Genomic DNA, 19,025 nt, shown 5'->3' on the forward strand with positions numbered 1-19,025 from the left:
TAAACCCTAAAATGGACACATGTATTCCTATCAGTCACTCCTATGGCAGGCCTTATCAATCCTGAAGGCAGAGTGCTTGGAATTATGTGAGATGGTGCTCTGGCATGAGCTGAGCCCGTTTGCAGCTTGCGGAACCAAGTCCTAATAGCTTTTTCCATGATAACGCGTACCATATACTCTTAAGTGCATTATAATCCTCGCGGTTATTTGCCAACTTTGGTATCGCTTTATCAAAACATGTCGAGTAAGGTGTCCTACGAATTGGAATACTAACCCCTCGCCAATTCTGGCGACGGGGTTAGCATTCCACCCTTCTAGAGGGACACGACATGTATGTAACTGAGAACCCCGGTTAAAGCTAACTCGAGCCTCAGCATCACAAAATGGATGCTGCCACCACAGACACAAGTCTGACCTCCTGCTGCTGGGAGTCCTTCCAGCGAGCAGAGCTTGGACAAAGGGTTTCCTGTCGGGGGCGGTGCTAGCACCATCCCAGACAGGATTTTGTGTATCCCAGGTGGGCAGGGCTGAGAGGAAGGTGACTGCAAGTGGCACCCCGGTGCTCACTGTGCATATGCTGGCTTGAACCAGTTCCAGGGGCACACCAGCCCCTGAGCTGGGTAAAGTCCGGACAAGGGAGAGGGGTGTAACCACCCCCTTCCTGGTTCCACCCATGGGCAGGACCTAGTCGCGTGCCAGCCCCTTTCTTGAGAATAAAGGTAGGAGCGGGCCCCCTTCCCAAATTAGATAATTCTGAATCTTGACGACTTTCCACGAAAGGAACTCTTGATACCTTCTGAAGACTCTCCCTTGTGGCTAAGGAGTAGCCACCCTGCACCCGCAGGCACCATCTAAGCATCGCGGTTTGCTGTAAGTCCATCCTCCGGATCAAGACTGCCCAGCTCGACGAGACCCGGATTCCCTGGCATCTCTGACCTCTACCTGCATCATCAGCCCAGCTGAGATTCGTGGGTGTGACGAGACCTCGAGGGACCGGCCATCTTCAAAACTGCACGACACTTATCCAGCACGACCGCCGAGGGATCCTCGAGTGAGTGCTTTGGGATTTGAGAAGCCCTAACCCTGAGCAGCTCCAGCACCGAAGTCCAGCCCCCCAGCATCCACGAGATCTGCGTGGGGCCCTTCTGCTCTTTGCTGCTCACCGTGTTGTCCGGTCACTTGCCTGCTGGCTTGTGGCCCTCTTGACGACGTACCACGACGATTGCATCGCTGGTCTGGTTGCTCCAGACTGGCCCTTGCTCCCCTCCAACAGAGGAGCAACCCGGACCCTCCTGGTCCACTCCAGACGCCATCTTGACTCCACCGCGTGGGCTTGACTTTGCCAAGGTTTGTTGCCCCAATCCTGGGTCCAGCATCACCGACAGCAGACACCTTCGTGGGACAGCTCGCACCTCCAGCCTGGTCGCCGACAACGCCTCCTGGTCCGACAGACAGCAGAGTCCAGCGTCGCCCACTCACCTGGTCGAGGTGACTTCAGCCGGTGCCATCCTGGTGCCCACCTAATCACTGGCTAGTGATTAAGAACTGAGTCCCCTCTGCTTTCAGGTTGTCTCCATCATCGATCAAGGCTTGGATCACTCCGAACTTCATCACTGGTCGCCTGCCAGCAACTTCTTCTTTCAGGCTCCATAGACTCCAACGAGGATTCCCGACGTCTTTTGAACCCTATGCAGCCGCAGCCCCTGGGCTAGGTAACCTGAGCATTTCGGTGCTCCAACGTAGGTTCACTATCTAAGTGTCCAGATCCTTTTTCGTTTTGAGTCTAGCTAGTCGGATTCGTCCGATAATAGTAACTTTACGAATACTAGCATCCATAGACTTTGTACCGCATCCCGCGTGAGAGTGCACACTCTGCCCCCGATCTCCCTAGGCCTCCTGCTCCTCACCTTAGGGTTCAGTAGTGTAGTCCTAGCGATCCTGAAGCCTCTGGATCTTGTTACTTACCTGCTAGTATTTCGCATTCCACTTTTAGTGTATATGGTTTTTCGTGCCCCTCGGGCATTTGTGTGAATTGTGCAACTTAAAGTATTTTCTTAAGAGTTTTGTATTGTGCTTAGCTCCCTGACTCATAAAGAGTTCAGGGTAGACTTGTTATAAATAAATATCCTTTTATTTTCATAACAACTTGTGTGGTGTCCTTTCACTTGGTGTTCAAGGGGTATATGTGATGGTATAACAGCTGGCTTAACACGCCCTCTAGAGTTTAGCCTAAAGACTGCTCGTGTCCATGCAACTAGGATAGCTGGTCTATAAGGTTGACTTACAACCAATCATCAATAAGGGTCGTTTGGTATGATACACAGTGATCACTAGAATGTGAGCACTATATATCAGGCCAACTTCTCACACATCCTACAAATCGAGTGGCACCAACCAGTCTCCCACTTCCAAATACCAGCAGGAGCTAGGTTCATCATCTTGAACTTTTCCTTCCTGAGGAAAAGGTTCAGGTTCCTGAGGCCTAGGCTTCCAAGCAGACCACCACATGAAATATCATGAATAGCATCCCAGCCCAATTTCCTGCTCTAGCACCAACTCCACTGATCCCTTCAGAAGCATTGCCACCTGCTGCAAGATAAAGAGGTGTTCTTCAAAAAGGAAAGCAGACTGGAGAGGGAGAGGAAGGAGGGAGCATGTAGGAAGATTAGGGCATACCCCTTTTCCACTATATGTAGCACCCCTTGGTCCGAAATGATAACCTTCCAGATCAGTTGAAAGGGGAACATTGGGCTTCCTCAGGCTCCTGATTCTCCGGTAAAAAAGGTGACGGGGAAGAGGAAGGAAAGGAGATTGCGGTATGTTGGAACCTTTGACCCGCTTACCTTTACTTCTGCATTGTTTGCCGAGGTGATCTTGACGCTACTGCCACTAGCAAAAGCTGAAGCTTCTCTGAGAGCCCCGAAAGCGGCAAAACTGACTATAATCCCTCTGGAGCAATTATTGTTGTTAATAGAGACCTAGCAGTAGCCCTGCTGGCTTTGTATTTCTCCAACTCTGAAACAGCATTGGCTCCGAACAAACCTGCACTGTCAAAAGAAGATCAATGAGTGAAACCAGCATGTTTGAGGAAACCCCAGATGTGCACAGCGACAGAGGAGCCCATAACCTGTTACTATGTCGGTAATATCAAGGCCCAAATTGATTATATGCCTTAAAGCATCCTAGCCATCCATACATCCCTAATGACCTCTCGGAAATGGGCTTTGCTGTCATCAGGGATATGGTGGACAACAGAGTAGCCCATGTCCCACATGACATGCATGTTTGTGACCAGAGTGCATGTAGCATTCACAGATTTCAACACCATATTAGCCACCAGGAGTTTTGACTAGCTGTCCAACAAAGTGGATGGGAAAACTCCTCAGATCTGCCCAAAATGCAGGAAGGTTGAATTTCCAAGCTGTATGGAGAGGAATTAGTGGACAAGGATGGGTGGTCCCCAGTAGCAGGGCGCTAGTGTCTTGTCACCAGCCCATTAACTGCCGGAGCAGAAGTGAGCTTCTTCCGTGCTGAAAGCACTGGGTTCAGTAAGGCATCATTGAAAGAGAACAGTGATTCAGAGGTTGGCGCAGCAGGCTGAAGAACCTCCCTGAGCACATTTGATTACATTTCAATTGAGGCCTGGGGTAATTCCAGAACGTCTGCCGTCTTCCTCACAACAAAATGGAGCTCGGGACGAGGAGGGCCTGAGTAGGACTCCATTTCAATTTCATCCAAGATATTAAGGACACTGACCAAAGTTAGACCTGCGAAATTGACAGATGGGTGAAGAGGACCCTGTTCCAACTCTTATTCAGTTACATAAGGACCTAGGAGATTAAAATCGGACACATAAATATTGTGAATAGTGTGGCGATCAGTCTCCTCCTCCAACAATCTTTGGGCCTCTCTTCTAGACTTGTACTCTTCCACGCGGCACACTGAATCTAATCCTATAGTAGCCGGTAGAGGCAAAATATTTTGGGGGGCGGAGTTGGTGGCATCAAGGTGGAGCCATTAGGAGTGTCTGCGATGGGGCCGGCACCACATACCTTTTGGCATGAAGGGAGGGGCCTGAACAGCACTGAAAGGTTGGCTGCGAATGGCGCTGGAGATAACATGAAGGGCCAAGGGTGCCCCAAGAGGGAGCTGCCTCCTTAGAGAAAATGATGAACATGACATTATGAAACACAGCCAAATGCGACCCTGGGACTGGAAACTCTGGGCAAGGCAGCAAAGATGCCGGAGGTCACTCTGGCTGGGCTGGACTGGTTTTACCACTAGCTCCCAGAGCTGCAATGGGGGTGAATCCACCAGCAGATCTGGTTCAGAACGTGCAAAAGGAGCTAACTCCTTCTCTGTCTGATGGCGCCTGGGTGATTTACCACTAGAAGAAGAACTTTTTCTCTTATGCTTTTTCCATTTACTCCAGAAGTGTTTAGATGGTGACCTCAAGTGGACTCAGGAGTGGTGTGTGGTTGTCGTTGTGGGCCCGTGCTATGGAAAGTTTTGCCTGTCTTTCCTTAATTATACAGAAAAAATGGTTCCTACACATACGAATGGTATAATTACCACAATAGTATAATAACAACTTTGTTGAAGGAGTCCTATTGAGAACAGTTATTTTTATTTACATCATGAATAGAGGGAAGACATAGGCAGTGGGACAGTAATCAAGAAAAGCGATTTCAAAGAACTTGAGCATAGTCATATGCGGTTCTGGCACAACCAAAAATGAGCCCACAAACATACAGAGAGTGCCATTGCACAAAATACAGTAGATAAACAAATAAAAAAGTGTCAAGGAGCTAAGGTCGACGGCGTTTTGATCTCTAACACAATAATGGGATCATCATCGGGACTACAGAAATATAGCCTGAGAGAGATGCCTGCTGAAAGCCAGAGGGAAAGAAAAAGGAGAAGAAACAGGAAAATCATATGATGAATAAAACTGCCTGGCAGTATGAACAGTGAAAGTAATGCACACATGCCGATAAGTGGCTATAGTGGCAGGGGGGAAAGGTGAAGGTCTAAGCTCATGAGGCTGTGATGTATTAGTAGTGTGAAGTGAGCAGATCACAATCTTCAAGACACGTGACTGACCTAGTGGGATGCATGCAACAAGAACAACCAGAATGAGACGACCGGTCCGGTAGGTGTTCTGAAATGGATAACCAAACAGTGAAGGTTGGTTGAATTAAAGGGTAAGATGACGTAGCGTTCTCCAAGAAGGGTACATACCAATAATAGGGACGAGCCAAAGGGAATCGCACTGTGTCTGATTACCAGGGCAAAGAGAGACAATTGCACGGAGCCGGGAGATCAAGGCTCAGTCAGATCCCCGAAAATCACCTTCAAGAAAAAATGTCTTCTCTATTCACCCACCTTACAGATGAGCTCACCACTCTATGCAACTCGACGATGAAAACCGCCCCGGGCCAGATAGCCTCCCTGAAGCTAAAAAGAATCATATCCACTCCCTCAAGATCCTGGTTTAACAAAGACCTCAATTGGAAAGACAACAAGTAAGAGCTGCCGAAAGGATCTGGAGAGCTAATCCTTCCACATTTTACCTCTACCAGCTCAGAAGAGAACGCAGGAAGTACAAAACCCACATCCAAAAAGGAAAAAAACACCTTCTTCTGCAATGCGCTAGGCAAAGCAAAAAAATGACCCAGAGAGCTTTTTAACATCAACAAACCTCCAAACCAACCAAAAATGCCCCTTAAGTCTCTAAGGAATGCTGCAACTACTTTGCCAAATTCTGCTATGACAAAATCACAAACATCGAACTCTCCCTTAACTCCCGCACCCAGACATCAATCAACATTGTCCCACTCACAACTGAGGTTCATATAACCCCAGCTCACTCCCTGGTCCCCAAATCAGAGACTTCTATCACAGGGTACTCCAAATCCCAACCAGTGCCTAAGCAACCCCCTCCCCCATAGCACCCAAAAGCTGGAAGGCATTCATCCCACTCACCGAGGAGGACATCTCCATGGTGAACCCAAGTCCAAATAGCTACTCACATTTCGCTTCTCTCTCAGCTTCTCTGGCTAAGAGCTTCACCCACACCTTAACCCCCCCATGGACCAAGATAATAAACTGATCAATAACTAACAGGACTATACCCAACTGCCTCAAACAAGGACAAATCACCCGTTTACTAAAAAAAAAAAACAGGCGTTGACCTGGAGGATCTCAACAATTTCAGGCCCTTTTCAAACCTTTCCTTCCTGGCATAAATTTTCAAGAAATGTGTTCTTTCCCAACTCAGTCAACACCAATAACCTTATCGATTCGCTCCAGTCAGGCTTCAGAAAGCCCTTCAGAAATGGTTGCAGCACGGAAACAGCAATACTGAACATGGTTCATGACATACATAAATCCCTAAACACTTATAAATGCTGTATGCTCATCCTCCTAGACGTCTCAGCGGCCTTCGACACGGTCAACCATACACTACTCCTGGATTCCCTTTAACATTACCTCTGCGCATTCATCGTGTGCACCACCAACTTCCTGTCTGCGCGATCGCTACAATTATAACACCGCCTTTTCCCTTGAGCACCCACGAGTTCCCAATGCCCCCTGTATTATTTATGCCAACGCTATATCCCCTTGTGCCTATTATCTCGCATCTCACAGTCCCAATTCCCGGATCCGTACTGCTCCGTCTGACTCCACCCACGTCCGCCCTCCGCCCGCCCCTTCCATCCGACCTTCCAATCGCCTGCGCCTTTGCATCCAACGGGACATGCACCCCGTGACCACGCCCCTAGGCCAATCGGCATGTATGGCTCAGCTTCCACAGGCATCTCCATGACTACGACAGACTAGTTCGAGCTTGTGGCCGATTCTACGCCGGATAGAGGTTTGTTTCCTCTGTCTTTCCATGACCTTTCTCCGGCCTCTAACCAACAGATTCTAACCCTCAGCTCCCCCTGCCCAACAGATTCAATCTCTCGAGTACGATCACTAAGGGATCAACCTGCCGGACCTGCTGAGATCGCCCCTTTGCCTTTGCAAGAACGCACGGTCCGGACTCCACAGTAAGCGGCTTTCCTCTCCTCTAGCTTGGAGGCCCGTGTGTCTGTCCTTCAAATTATCATCCATGTCTTTCACCCCCAGACGGACCCGCCTTTGACGACTCCTCGGCCGGCCCCCTGCAGACTTTGCGCTGCCACCGGTAAGCGTGATCTCACACAGGCCTGCTTTCCAAGTCCCACCCGGGCCCGCCCCTGCAGACTTCGCGCTGCCACCGGTAAACGTGATCTCACACAGGCCTGCTTTCCAAGTCCCCCCCCCCGGGCCCGCCTCACCCTCCTTCATCCTACTTTATACGCCGACGATTCTTGCATCGCGGCCTTGGCCCCGGGCACTCTCCCACCACACGTTGTTGTCATGCCCCCTTTGGCTGTCGTTTTCACACTACCCCAACCCTTTGTGCTTCATCCTAGTCAGTTACCGTGCTCTCTCCTAGCAACCATGTTGCTATCCCCCGTGCCCTAGTGTTTCCTGCTCCAATTGCTACTCCCACAGAGCATCTCGCTTGTTCCCTGCGCTATGGCTTGACCAGCAGCCACGACGGTTCTCACGTTCTCACACCACGGCCTCGGCCCGTGGTTCAACTCGTTCACTGGTTTACCTCTGTCCAGCCTTGTACCCAGCCTTACCGCTTAATGGCCTCTTCCAGCCAGCTTACTTGATTGATCCATGCACCACATTGTAGAATTTGTAACCCTGCCAACACCCAGATAGCATTCCCACATTAGGCCGTCAGCGAATCATGCCTGGGCTTAACGCATTTCCCTAATGTCCTTCCTTTACCCCATGTACAGCACTGCCCTCATAATCAACCCAGTCCTGATGAGGATCCCAAATCATGCGGATCAAAACGTCGTCGACACACCAGTGCAGCCATAGGCGCCTCATACAGAATGGTTCATGAACAAAAAATGCACTCAACTTGAAACAAAAACTTTTGAAGTCAATCAGAACCATACTGTACCAATTGTTCACTGTATATATTGTTGCACTAACTTCTTCGCGCCGCCAACGCTGTTCACATTGTCACCTGAGTTGCTACTTCGGTTTCTTCGCTCACATACCACGAGCACCACGTGCAATTTGGGATGTCACAAATCGCTTTTAGTTATGTTAACACAGTGCTGCTACAACTGTGAATTACTCCTTTTGCATTTCCTTTTTTACCTTTAAAGAACTATATAAATGTTGCCATTAGCACATACTACAAACAAATAGTCTCCTTGTCTCCTTGTGGATAATAGTGTATGCATATCCTTATTAACGGTCTACAAATTATACCAGTTGGGATACTTCTTGTCTCTATCGCACAAAGTCCACGACGCCAGGGCCAGAAGCTTTACGGCAGAATGAATCCAAAGATAATTGACTGTCTAGTATTCGTAACACTTCATAACGTTGGTGAATATTACTTGCCCACATTGTATGGCTTTGCGGAGCATTGCACCATGATTAGCCACACCAGGCACAATCACAGCCCTTCCGGTGTTAACTGCCTGGTCCGCGCAGATGGCAGTGAACCGAGTTTAGTCCTGTTGGGTTTCATACATGTAGCTCTTATAGAGTGACCAGACTGGTGCAGTACGGACTTTAACTCCCCACTTGTCTCACAAGTAACCATGAATGTCTAGACGTGGGTTTGCAGGTCCATCTATCGCCCTTCTGGTTTGCCAACTGTCAGTAATTTGTGGTGGCACCCAAGAAGTAGAATGTTATGTGGAAAATGCCTGCCTCAATGGTGGGTCTATCACATCAGGGCCATTAATCGACATTGGTGTCCACTCCCTAGCAACAATTGACCAGACTCATTGTACCTCTCATATGTGTGATATGGATCTCTCTGAACACTGGAGCAGATGCCTCGCTGCTTTGATGGAGCATGTGACCGTACCGCCAACTCTGCGTTGTTATTTTGCAAAGAGATCTGCCCATGTAGGGAAACTCCTGTTAGTTCAAGAACACATAGGAGTGATTGATGTGGCATGTTATCCATTCAGTGGTGAGAACTATTTATTTGGTACTACGAGTGCTTCTCCTAAAGCTGAGGGCAGGAAAAAGATTGTATCACGATTTCAAAGGGACTCTCAGCACGACTAATTTCTTGGTACCGAGAATCAGAAATATGCAGAGGGACAATTGCATGGTGTTTACAAGTCGTTCATAGTTTTCACTGTTTCTAGAGAATATATTCCTGCTGTTGTTTACCTTTGACAGAGGGATTCGGCCTGACAATGTTCAAAAGAGACAGATAAAGGATTAGAGACGTTATCATGATACTGCAAACTACAACAGAGCTCCTTGACTCTGAACTCTAAGGTAGCCTGACTAATTCTCTGAGCTTATTCAGTTGGGGCCATTTTATTCCTAATAATACATGGTGTCTTGTCATTATTTTTCACAACCCGTCTCCAAATCTAAATCTATCATTATGCTATAATTTGGTAGTATTTGCTTAGATTGATTTCTAAATAGTTGAATGGTCCCACGCATACTGCCATTCAGAACACTATGCGTTGTATAGCAGTGGAAACTCTTGTTTCAATTACCTATTGCTGGCTAGTGATGTTGCAACTATTCTTCACAATGAACATTTGCAGGTTCTAATGTAGGTATATCAGGCTTTGACGTGAGTATTAACAATTATTACACTGATTACATTTACAGGCTCACACACACTACAAGCGCAAGGGTCATAAGCCCATGAAGTTAAAGAACCCATCATCATTCGAGAATACGAAGCACCCGCACCACAATCGCATCCCCCGAGAGAAGATGGAGCTCTTTGCCGTGCTCTGCATAGAGACCAGTCATTACGTTTCCTTTGTAAAATATGGACCAGAGAAGGAGCATTGGATGTTCTTTGACAGCATGGCTGATAGATATGGTAAGAGGAAAGAGGACTACATTGTTGGGCAGGAACTAGAGGGGCAGTAAACAGTGTTAACTTATTCCTTTTCCATGCTATAGTTTACATCCCCACGACTCAGGTTGGACTACAAAACAGGGGGAAGCCATTTTTGCTTGTAAAGTTGATTTTATTTGAAATATCACCGCTAAAAATGTACACCTGCCTTTCTTTTAGCAGTATCACCTTTAGGTAAAAAAAAAAAAGGAAAAAACATCAGGCTTTATTCATAATTATAAAAAGTTGCTTTTTACCTAGCAAGTTCTTCCTCAGTCATCTTGTAAAAAGATAGCCCACATAAGCCATCCTGCTACTACCTTAAGCCCCCTTCACTCAATATATGCATATCTCACTTGAAAAAGACCTAAAGCTTTAACAAGTTCGAAAAACTCAAACATATTCAACTCCAAAATGTGTTTATTAATATTACTTGTAAGATAGGGACCTAGTTTCTTCTGCAGCCAGGTGCTTTGCATAGAACAAGAAGAGAACAAGCCCAAAAACAAAGACCAAGGGAGAACAATATTAGTTTGTTAGGTACAATATGAGAAGGGGGGCTTTCAAGTCTTCCCTGAATAATGTGCCCGAAACAAGATGGGAAACATATCTCGTGTCTACTCTATGCGGATGACCTGGTAATTATGGACCAGACAGAGATTGGTCTACAACGAAAATTACATAGGTTCAAAGAATATTGCCAAGTCAAAAAAACTTGTAGTTAACCCCTTCGCTGCGGGGGTTAATCCCCCGCTGTGCTGGGGGGGAGGGGGGCGCGCACAGTGCCCCCATGCTCATGACGAGCTGAGCTCGTCATGAGGCACGGCGCTCCTGTGCTCTTGGCGAGCTCAGCTCGTCACGGCCACACCCGTTCCCGTGGAACGCTCAGCACAGCGGGGGAATTATCCCCGCATGCGAGCGTTCCACGGCTGAGCTAGTCATGAGCACCGGAGTGCCGTGGCTCATGACGAGCTCAGCTCGTCATGAGCCTCGAAGAGGCTAATATGGAGAAGACCAAGATTTTATGTTTCGGTAGAAGGAAAACTAGGTTCTCCTGGTATCTGGGCAATGAAAAATTGGAAAAAGTAATGGAATACAGATACCTAGGGATGTGGTTTCAAAGAAATTTGCATTGGCATACTCACCTGGAGGCACTAAAACTGAGGACTTCGGCCTCGTTGAAGGGATTAAAAAGATTTAATGGTGTGAATGGGGAAATGTAGGACAGACCAGTTCTAAAAGCTTATTCAGCCATGGTGCCACCTCAATTTTTGTATGGTGCAGAGATATTATGTCTGAGTGGCAAAAATAAATGGGATGTTGAGGAGGGAAACAGTTTGAAAAATCTCTTTTCTCTGCCTAAATCATCTATGGTACAAGCAGTGAGACTTGAACTGGGAACCACCTCATGGGGCATTATAACTTGCATGGCCCTACTACGATTCTGGCAATGTGTGAGCTTGGGTCAAGATCTTAAAATTTTACAATGGTGCCAGAATGAAATTATAAAAAGTGATTTAACCTGGGCAAAAAAAACTAGAGTTATAGTTTGCAATGCGTATTCTCATTTAAAGATTGAATTGTGACCCCAGTCCCTCCAACCTGAGATTAATACGAGAGAGCTTAAGATGCTGGGATCTGAAGTCTCCTGAGCACAGGATCAAGACTATCTTTCTAGGCAAAGCTCTGTTCTCCATATGGTCAGAGTGTGGCAAAAAGATCAACATTTTCCTTATATTGACAGGCTACCCAGTTGCCAGTTAAGGCGTGAAGTGTTAAGACTAAGAATTGGGGTAAATCCATGTTATGCGAGTAAAGAGGTAAAAAGCTCTATGCTAAATAATGCAGGAAAATGTACTTGCACTTTAGGAACAACTTGTAATATCATACATAATTTATTAGATTGCCAGAAGTTGTTAGAAATGCGAAGACAATTTTTATGCCCGAGTTTTAAAAAGTATGATATTAAAAATAGGCTGCAAGCAGTAAACCTTTTACTGGAAATGGTCAATATTGACATAGCTTGTGCCATGGGTAAATATATAAAAAAAGTTAAGGAGTTCCTAAAATGTAATGACTATCGAGAGGTTTAGGTCGAGATTATTAGGCGAAGGAGAAACATAAGATATTAAAAATCATGTGGTAACAAACATTTTTATACTTCAGGATTTTAAATTGGAATTGTGGTTTAGATTTTTTTTTTAAATGCTAGTTTTTAATGTTTTCTCCTCTTTGAGGATGGTCTCTTTTTAGATGATGTTTAGGAGCTGTATACCCTGGATTTTATTATGAGGTGTTATTTATTTGGCTACGTTGATGGTTGTAATAGACCGAATAAAGTTTTACTGAACTGAACTGAATAATCTGGGACGTTAGTATTTGCAGGACAACCAAAGAAAAGGCGTTATGATTCTACCCTTCTTACTCTTGATCCCACAAGGAACTTTTCAAAATCACCTCTGGACTCAGTAACCCAGCCTGTTTTTGAGGCTGACTGGAAAGAGGTGCACGAGGAGACTCGTTATAAGTCTAGGGTGTGCTCATTATGACTTGTTGGTTGTTCCCAGGATGAAGTGATCTGTTGTGAAAGAGTTTGCACTTTATATAGAGCGTGCATCTCAGGGTGTTAAGTAATTACTTTGTTTAGATGCAATGTTACTAATATTAAAACCTTGTCCCTGGTTATGTATGGTTTAAGTTTATTTCCTGAGGGTTACATGGCTGGTAGCAGAGGAAAATCGGTATTTTCAACTTAAGAAGGCAATTTCATTCACGTAAAGCAGGTAAGTCGAAATGTGTATTTAACATACATGACGCGGAATAGGTAGAAATGCACAATACATGGATGAAGGGTGAAGTGATACTTGATAATCCATGGGTGAATGCTAAATCTCTTTAGCATTCACCCATGGATTATCAAGTATCACTTCTGCTAACTCTGGGTGAAGACTGAAGCAGTCCTTGGTAAACCATTGATGAAGGCAAAAGTGATGCTTTACAAACCATGGGGCATATTTACAAAGAGTTACCGCCACCAGAAAGTCACTTTTTCCGACGTTCCGGTGGCATTAACTCCTTCGCCTTATCCACTCAATGTGACTTAATGCTGCCTTGTAAATAATGCCCCTATTCATGCAGCACTTAATGTGCAAGGGGCGTGCAATGGTTGTTGAGGTGGGCGTTCTGCCGCAACACCCATTGCTTTTTTACGCTGCCCCATATTTACAATGTATGGGGCACCACCAAAAGTACCTCCAGGAAATACCTGGTCTTAAGCAGGCAATACGAGGAGGAATGTTTTATTTCTCCTCATATTTTGCCCTTTCGACATGTTCTGCTTTCTGCAGCACACATAGATAGTGCAAATCGCCTGTAAAGATTGTTTATGTGCAGGAAGGTGCTCCTTTCTGCACATAAACAATTGCCCCTGCAGTACAGGCACACTAGCAAAATGTAGTGTAGTGTAATGTAGTTCATAAAAATGCACTGCCCCACAAGCGAAGGCTGCAAAGTAAAACTCACTGGATGAGGTCTCGATAGACATTTTAAAGCTAGTCAGTCAGACATCTGCACAGAATTACATACATTGCAAGTTGTTGAATATCATATCCAAGAGTGTGCGTGACGAGTATTTACTAGAGTCATTGCTGTTTTAAATCCTTGTCTGCATTAACAGTGTAAGCTTTACTTAATCAACATTTTGTTCTGCTTGTGCATCTGTATTCATATTACAGTACAGAATGTCATATATGTTAGATTGTTGATTTGTAAATTATGGTGGGGGAAAAGATGGTGGTTGGCTAGTAACAGCTTCAGGATCTTCCTACCTGTCTTACTAACCAGTCCCTGGATTCCAACCCCCAATTAACAGCAACGCATGCACCAAGACAGAGCAGTTCATCTAGAGACTATGCAGAGCATCAGAAATAATTACTACTGATTTACTGTGGTGTTGGTTTCCTTGGCGACCACACTTATTGCAAGAGGGCTGGTGGATCTGTGCAACAGTGGTTGATGCCTGAGCAACTTGTTAACGCCAAGCTGCTGGACCTAGTGCTGGTCGGTGCGGAGGAAATGCAGCGTACCGCTTTTGGCCGCCATAAGTGTGGCAGGGTATTCTCAGACGTGAGTCCCTTGCTCACTTTGCCACTCGATTCAAGCAAGCCGGGCTGAAGACGGCTGGAATGCCAGAAACCGGTCCTCAGAAGCTTGTTTCCGGTCCAGGGAAGACATGGCTTGGCAATTCGGGCTGGACTGTTCCCATGAGGCACAGGGTCAGACTGATTTGCATATAGCCTTGTCTGAACTGCGGTGGCAGAGTGAGCTAAAGAACGGTGATGGATTAAACCCAGATCTTTTGACTGGGTGTGAGTGTTTGATTGATTCAGATGCTCCGTCCATCACTACCCCCTTTTGTACCGTAGAATGATGGAGGGCACATTCGGCAGACCCTGGCGATCAACCAACAGACCTGAACTGCTGGTGGCTGCCCATGGGGAACTTGGCAGTATCTGAGGATCAGTGCTGTCCAGCTCTCATGATTTTCTGGACTCTAGTGCTAGCTCCCCTGACTCTCACTGGTTCCCTTGCTCTCCTTAGGCGTATTGTCCCCGGTTCGAGATGAGCCAAGCGGCACTAGCAACAGTACCGGCTTTTTCATAATGAAGCAACCACCGCCATAGTTAGTTACCCTTTGAAAAGATAATTGACAGAACAAGCTCTGTTAGCCCCTGCCGATAGACACACACCCTGACAAGTGAAAGCAGCTGTGTAGACACAATTGAAAATCCACCTGCCCATTAGTTCAAGGAACAAGGTTGCCTTAATAAGGGTAATGGAGAATACTTTGTGCTCATTGACTAATTCCCAAGTGAGCACTGATTCTAACAAAGATGATAATATTGATCATATATTAAGCACTTAGGAGGTTTTAATGAAGAGATCCATTCTAACATCTCTATTAGCGAGACTGAAGTAGCATTTGGGGGAATGAAAGATCACAATATGCTCAACACACAAACACATTAATTTGACTGCGGCCATTGACGGACAACAAATGGATAAGGTCACACTGATGGCGTAAACATAGTGGCATAGCCATCCAACTCAAGTAAGATGAATCTACTTAAGAATACTATCAAAAGCTATATAATGCCATGAGAGTGGACTCAGGGTCCCTTGCCCTAAAGGCATGGGACACATGGAATTAGGACCTGCAGGTACCACTATCAGAGACAAACTGGGCTAAGGTACGTGCATGAACACATAAGGTATCCTGCAATGCCCTCCTGAAGCGGTTGCATTATAATGTCGTGCAGCGGGTGTAGATGACCCCTGTGATCCCATTGTATAGATGCTAGCCACCCCCACGAATGTCCTAGATGTCATAGTTCCCTCTTGGGATTTATGCACCTAGCTTGGAAATGTCCAGAGGTACGGCAGTAGTGGATCAATATAGTAGTGAGGGTCCGCATAGGGGTTGGGATATCAGTAGAGGCCAAACCAGAGTATTACCTATTGGAACTGGTGCCTCAACCCAGGAAGCGACAAATGGCTAATAAATTGCTAAAATGAACCCTGGTGTTGGCCAAACGGAGGGTGGCCATATGCTGGATGAGTCTGCAGGCCCCAACATTTGAAAGTTGGTTATGGGATATTGGAGAGTGGTCTCTTGCAGAAGAATTGCAAATGAAAGCGTGTCGGAAAGACTGAAAACTAGCTGAGGATGTTGCACTATGGAGGGAGTTATGCAGGCAGCTACTATCACCACAATCCTATATGCTGCTAAGTCTCCTACTATGTCATGGATATATGTATAACCACAATGTGCGCTCCGATGAAAACTGGAAACAGTTTTTAAGCGACCGCTGCTTTCAGGTGTCACAAAAACCTTTCCTTTCGGAAAGGGTCAAGCTAAATCAGGGGGTCCCACAAGGCTCCATACTTAGTCCCACTCTTTTTAATTTGTACATCGCCCCATTGGCAGAGATTGTGGACATGTTTGGCGTAAGTATGGCGTCATATGCTCGAAAACAACAAAACCCCTGCACTGGAAAGAAGCAGTAATTTCTAGGTGATTTACAGTTTCAAATGAGAGAAGTAAACCGAGCACATCAAGACTTTGGAAGGTCGACTGATATGTACAATAATAAAGTTCAAAAAATGTAGAGTTCTTGGTGTATAGCAACGGTTTAATGTTCCTCTGTACTGGCCAACACGTGTTTCATCGCAGGGAACAGACTGCGAATCTTCAGGGCTGGGTATAGATACAAAAAATGCATTTGTAAGGGAGTTCTACATGAAATTGGATTGGAGTGGTTAGTGCAACCATGGTGAGAAACTGGCATGCCATGGAGTGACTTAGTGTCAGATGTGACTTGACAAGGTAGGTGACTGTAGTGAGAGTGAGATGTGAATTTGATACTGTCATGTATCAACAGGTAGTGAGAAAGTGACCAAATTCTGCGAGTCTAAAACATTTGTATTTACACTGACCAGTGTGAAAACGTGAAGGTGACGAAGTAAATAGTGGGTGTTTGTGTAATTATTTATTTATATCGAATGCCAAACCCCCTGTGACTTACAGTGACTGTCTAAGATATACGTTTAAATAATATTGTAACACATGTTTATATTTTATAGTATATACTAGAGCATAGTTTTATTCAATACGTGATTGCTATCATTTGTGCATTGCATATTATTCCAAAAATCAAACACTGCTCATTTGACTTGTTTGACCTTGTTTAAATTGTTAAATAGAACTATTGTTGGTATTTTGGATGGAAAACCACAAAAACCTTGTGGGATTATAGTTCTCCTGTTTGGGGGGGGGGGGGGGGGGCTCAACATTTGTTAAAGCGACATTGATTATGTTCGCTCCTGGTCAGTAGGAGTATTAAAAAAATCAGTGAAAAAGGAATAGCAATATGGCAAAAGGAGAATAACATGGAGAAATAGGTGTAAGGAAATGAAAAATGAAAAATGTCGTGCACCCAAAATAGGCACCAACTATAGACAAAAAGCCTAATTGTTAAAAACACACGGATGCTGCTTTTAATGGTTGAATGTTTAATGATTAAAGCGGAATGGGGCAAAATGATTATGCTAGGTCGTGCCATGGAAAAAGGGTAACTTGTAAATAGTTTCAAAAAACACGTAATAGCTCTAACTAGGACTTACCCTCATAAGCTATGAAGCGAAAACGGGGGTGATTTGGCCAATCGGATGCGCAGAGCAAAAAGCGTTATTCGCATATTTGGCAGTCTCTAAAAGTGTACAAAATGCGTGTTTTACTGATAGTATAGAACCGCAATGGTTTTGTTACAAAAACAAACACGATGGAAATAACCAGTAGTTTGGTCGTCCTACCTCATTCGAGTTCAAATGGAGGCCACAACCGGGAGGAGAAGTTTTAGCGCAGTGGCGCTCGAAAACATAGACAGGCGGGTACACCTGTGTAAAAAGTAGAATGACACCAAATAAATAAGATGGATGTGCAATCCTTAGTTTTGGGGCACTCGTAGTGAATGTTAATCGTCTAAGGCCAAAACGCGAGGGTGGCTTACCTGGCTAAACGCAATCCCCCTCCTGTATTTCCCGGCGCCGTGTTTCAAAAGACGGTCACATGACAGGAAGTGGGGACGCTTTTTATATCATAGTTCCGCTTTCATTTACTAGAAGAACTAGACCGGCAGTGTAATGCCATTAATACAAAGCCTGTCTAAATTTAGAAGAAATACTTGTCTTGAGACGTAGTGTGGGTTAGAAAAAACGTAGAAAAAGGGGGTTTTTTTATGGAAAAGTTGTATGTTGATCCAAAAGTTGGTGTTCTAAAAAGGGGCACATTCTTTAAAATTTCCGAAGGCCAAAAGGGGCAGCAGAAATTAAATGAATGGTTGTTGGTCTCGTGGACGGTTGCCCCTGAAGGCATGCAGTGTTTTGGTAGAGAGAAAAAGAGGTGTTGGTAATGTAAATGCAAATCCGCTGCAAATGCAAATTATTGCAAAGAATTAACAACATTGAAAACAACATAGATGCAAGTTAGGTAAAAATTACAATAAAAATTAGAGTTAAATACAGACGGCAACATGTTAGATACATGCATACTCCAGGAATTATGTGAAATTCATAAAGAAACAAGTGTACATCCTGCTGGTATTGGAGTACATGAAGAATCTATTATTTCTAAATTTGCAGTATGATAAATGGGCAAACAAAATTGCAACAGGTCTCGGTTCAGTTCCCCAGGAAGTATTGCATCTCAGGGTCGTAGTTTAATCCGAATTCTATACTGCGAAGACGCATGATCCAAGTTGCTTCTTTGCGTCTTAGGGCTAGTTCACGGTTGCCCCCTCTCACATGTACTGGCACCGTTTCAATGCCATAGAAACATATACGGAAATCTTCAATAGCAGGTTGACATTTAGCTATATGTAGGGCAACAGGATATTTTGGGTCTTGTTTTTGGATGGCTCTCATGTGTTCTGAGATTCTGTCTTTCAAACTTCTGATGGTGCTACCCACGTATTGTTTACCACATTGGCATTCTATTATGTATATTACATATTTGGTGGTGCAATTAATATTCACTCTGATATCATACGTGTCCCTGTTTGGTCCATTAAATTTCGTAGTTTTGTGTTTAGCCCATTTACACATTGCACAGAAGCCGCATTTGTAAAACCCCTTGCTGCGTTGTGTCAGCCAGTCTGGGGTCATATCTGTTCGTGGAACAGTGGGGCTGAGTCTGTTCCTCAAAGTTCTTCCTCTGCGGAAGGTTATTTGAGGAGATGAGGAAATTATATCTTTCAGTGCTGGATCATTTTTAAGCAGACTCCAGTGTTTGGTCATACTATTGCGGATGGGTTTGTGTAGACTGTTGAATTCAGTAATCATTCTTACTGTAGAGTCTTTCGCCTTATTGGAGTTGTTCATTTTCAGTGTCTCTGATCTCGTGATTTTTGTCAGTCTCTTTTTGGCTGAGGATAGTGTATCTTGAGGATATCCTCGTTTCTCGAATCTTGATTCCATGTCCTGTAAGGTGTTGACGAGATCACTCTCTTTGCTGCAG

The 19,025-nt window shown here is 45.1% G+C and overlaps 1 protein-coding gene across 2 annotated transcripts in view; it reads left to right on the forward strand.

Moving 5' to 3' along the window:
- LOC147724807 (ubiquitin carboxyl-terminal hydrolase CYLD-like) overlaps positions 1-19,025 on the forward strand; it is a 481,074-nt gene that overhangs the window by 454,232 nt on the left and 7,817 nt on the right. For both annotated transcript variants that reach the window (XM_086966313.1, XM_086966314.1), the window contains one exon: positions 9,715-9,934. In XM_086966313.1, coding sequence (XP_086822439.1) covers positions 9,715-9,934 — 220 coding nt within the window. The remainder of the gene's footprint in view (positions 1-9,714; positions 9,935-19,025) is intronic.

Source organism: Lissotriton vulgaris, chromosome 4_1, assembly GCF_964263255.1.
Source record: "Lissotriton vulgaris chromosome 4_1, aLisVul1.2, whole genome shotgun sequence".
NCBI classification, from domain to species: domain Eukaryota; kingdom Metazoa; phylum Chordata; class Amphibia; order Caudata; family Salamandridae; genus Lissotriton; species Lissotriton vulgaris.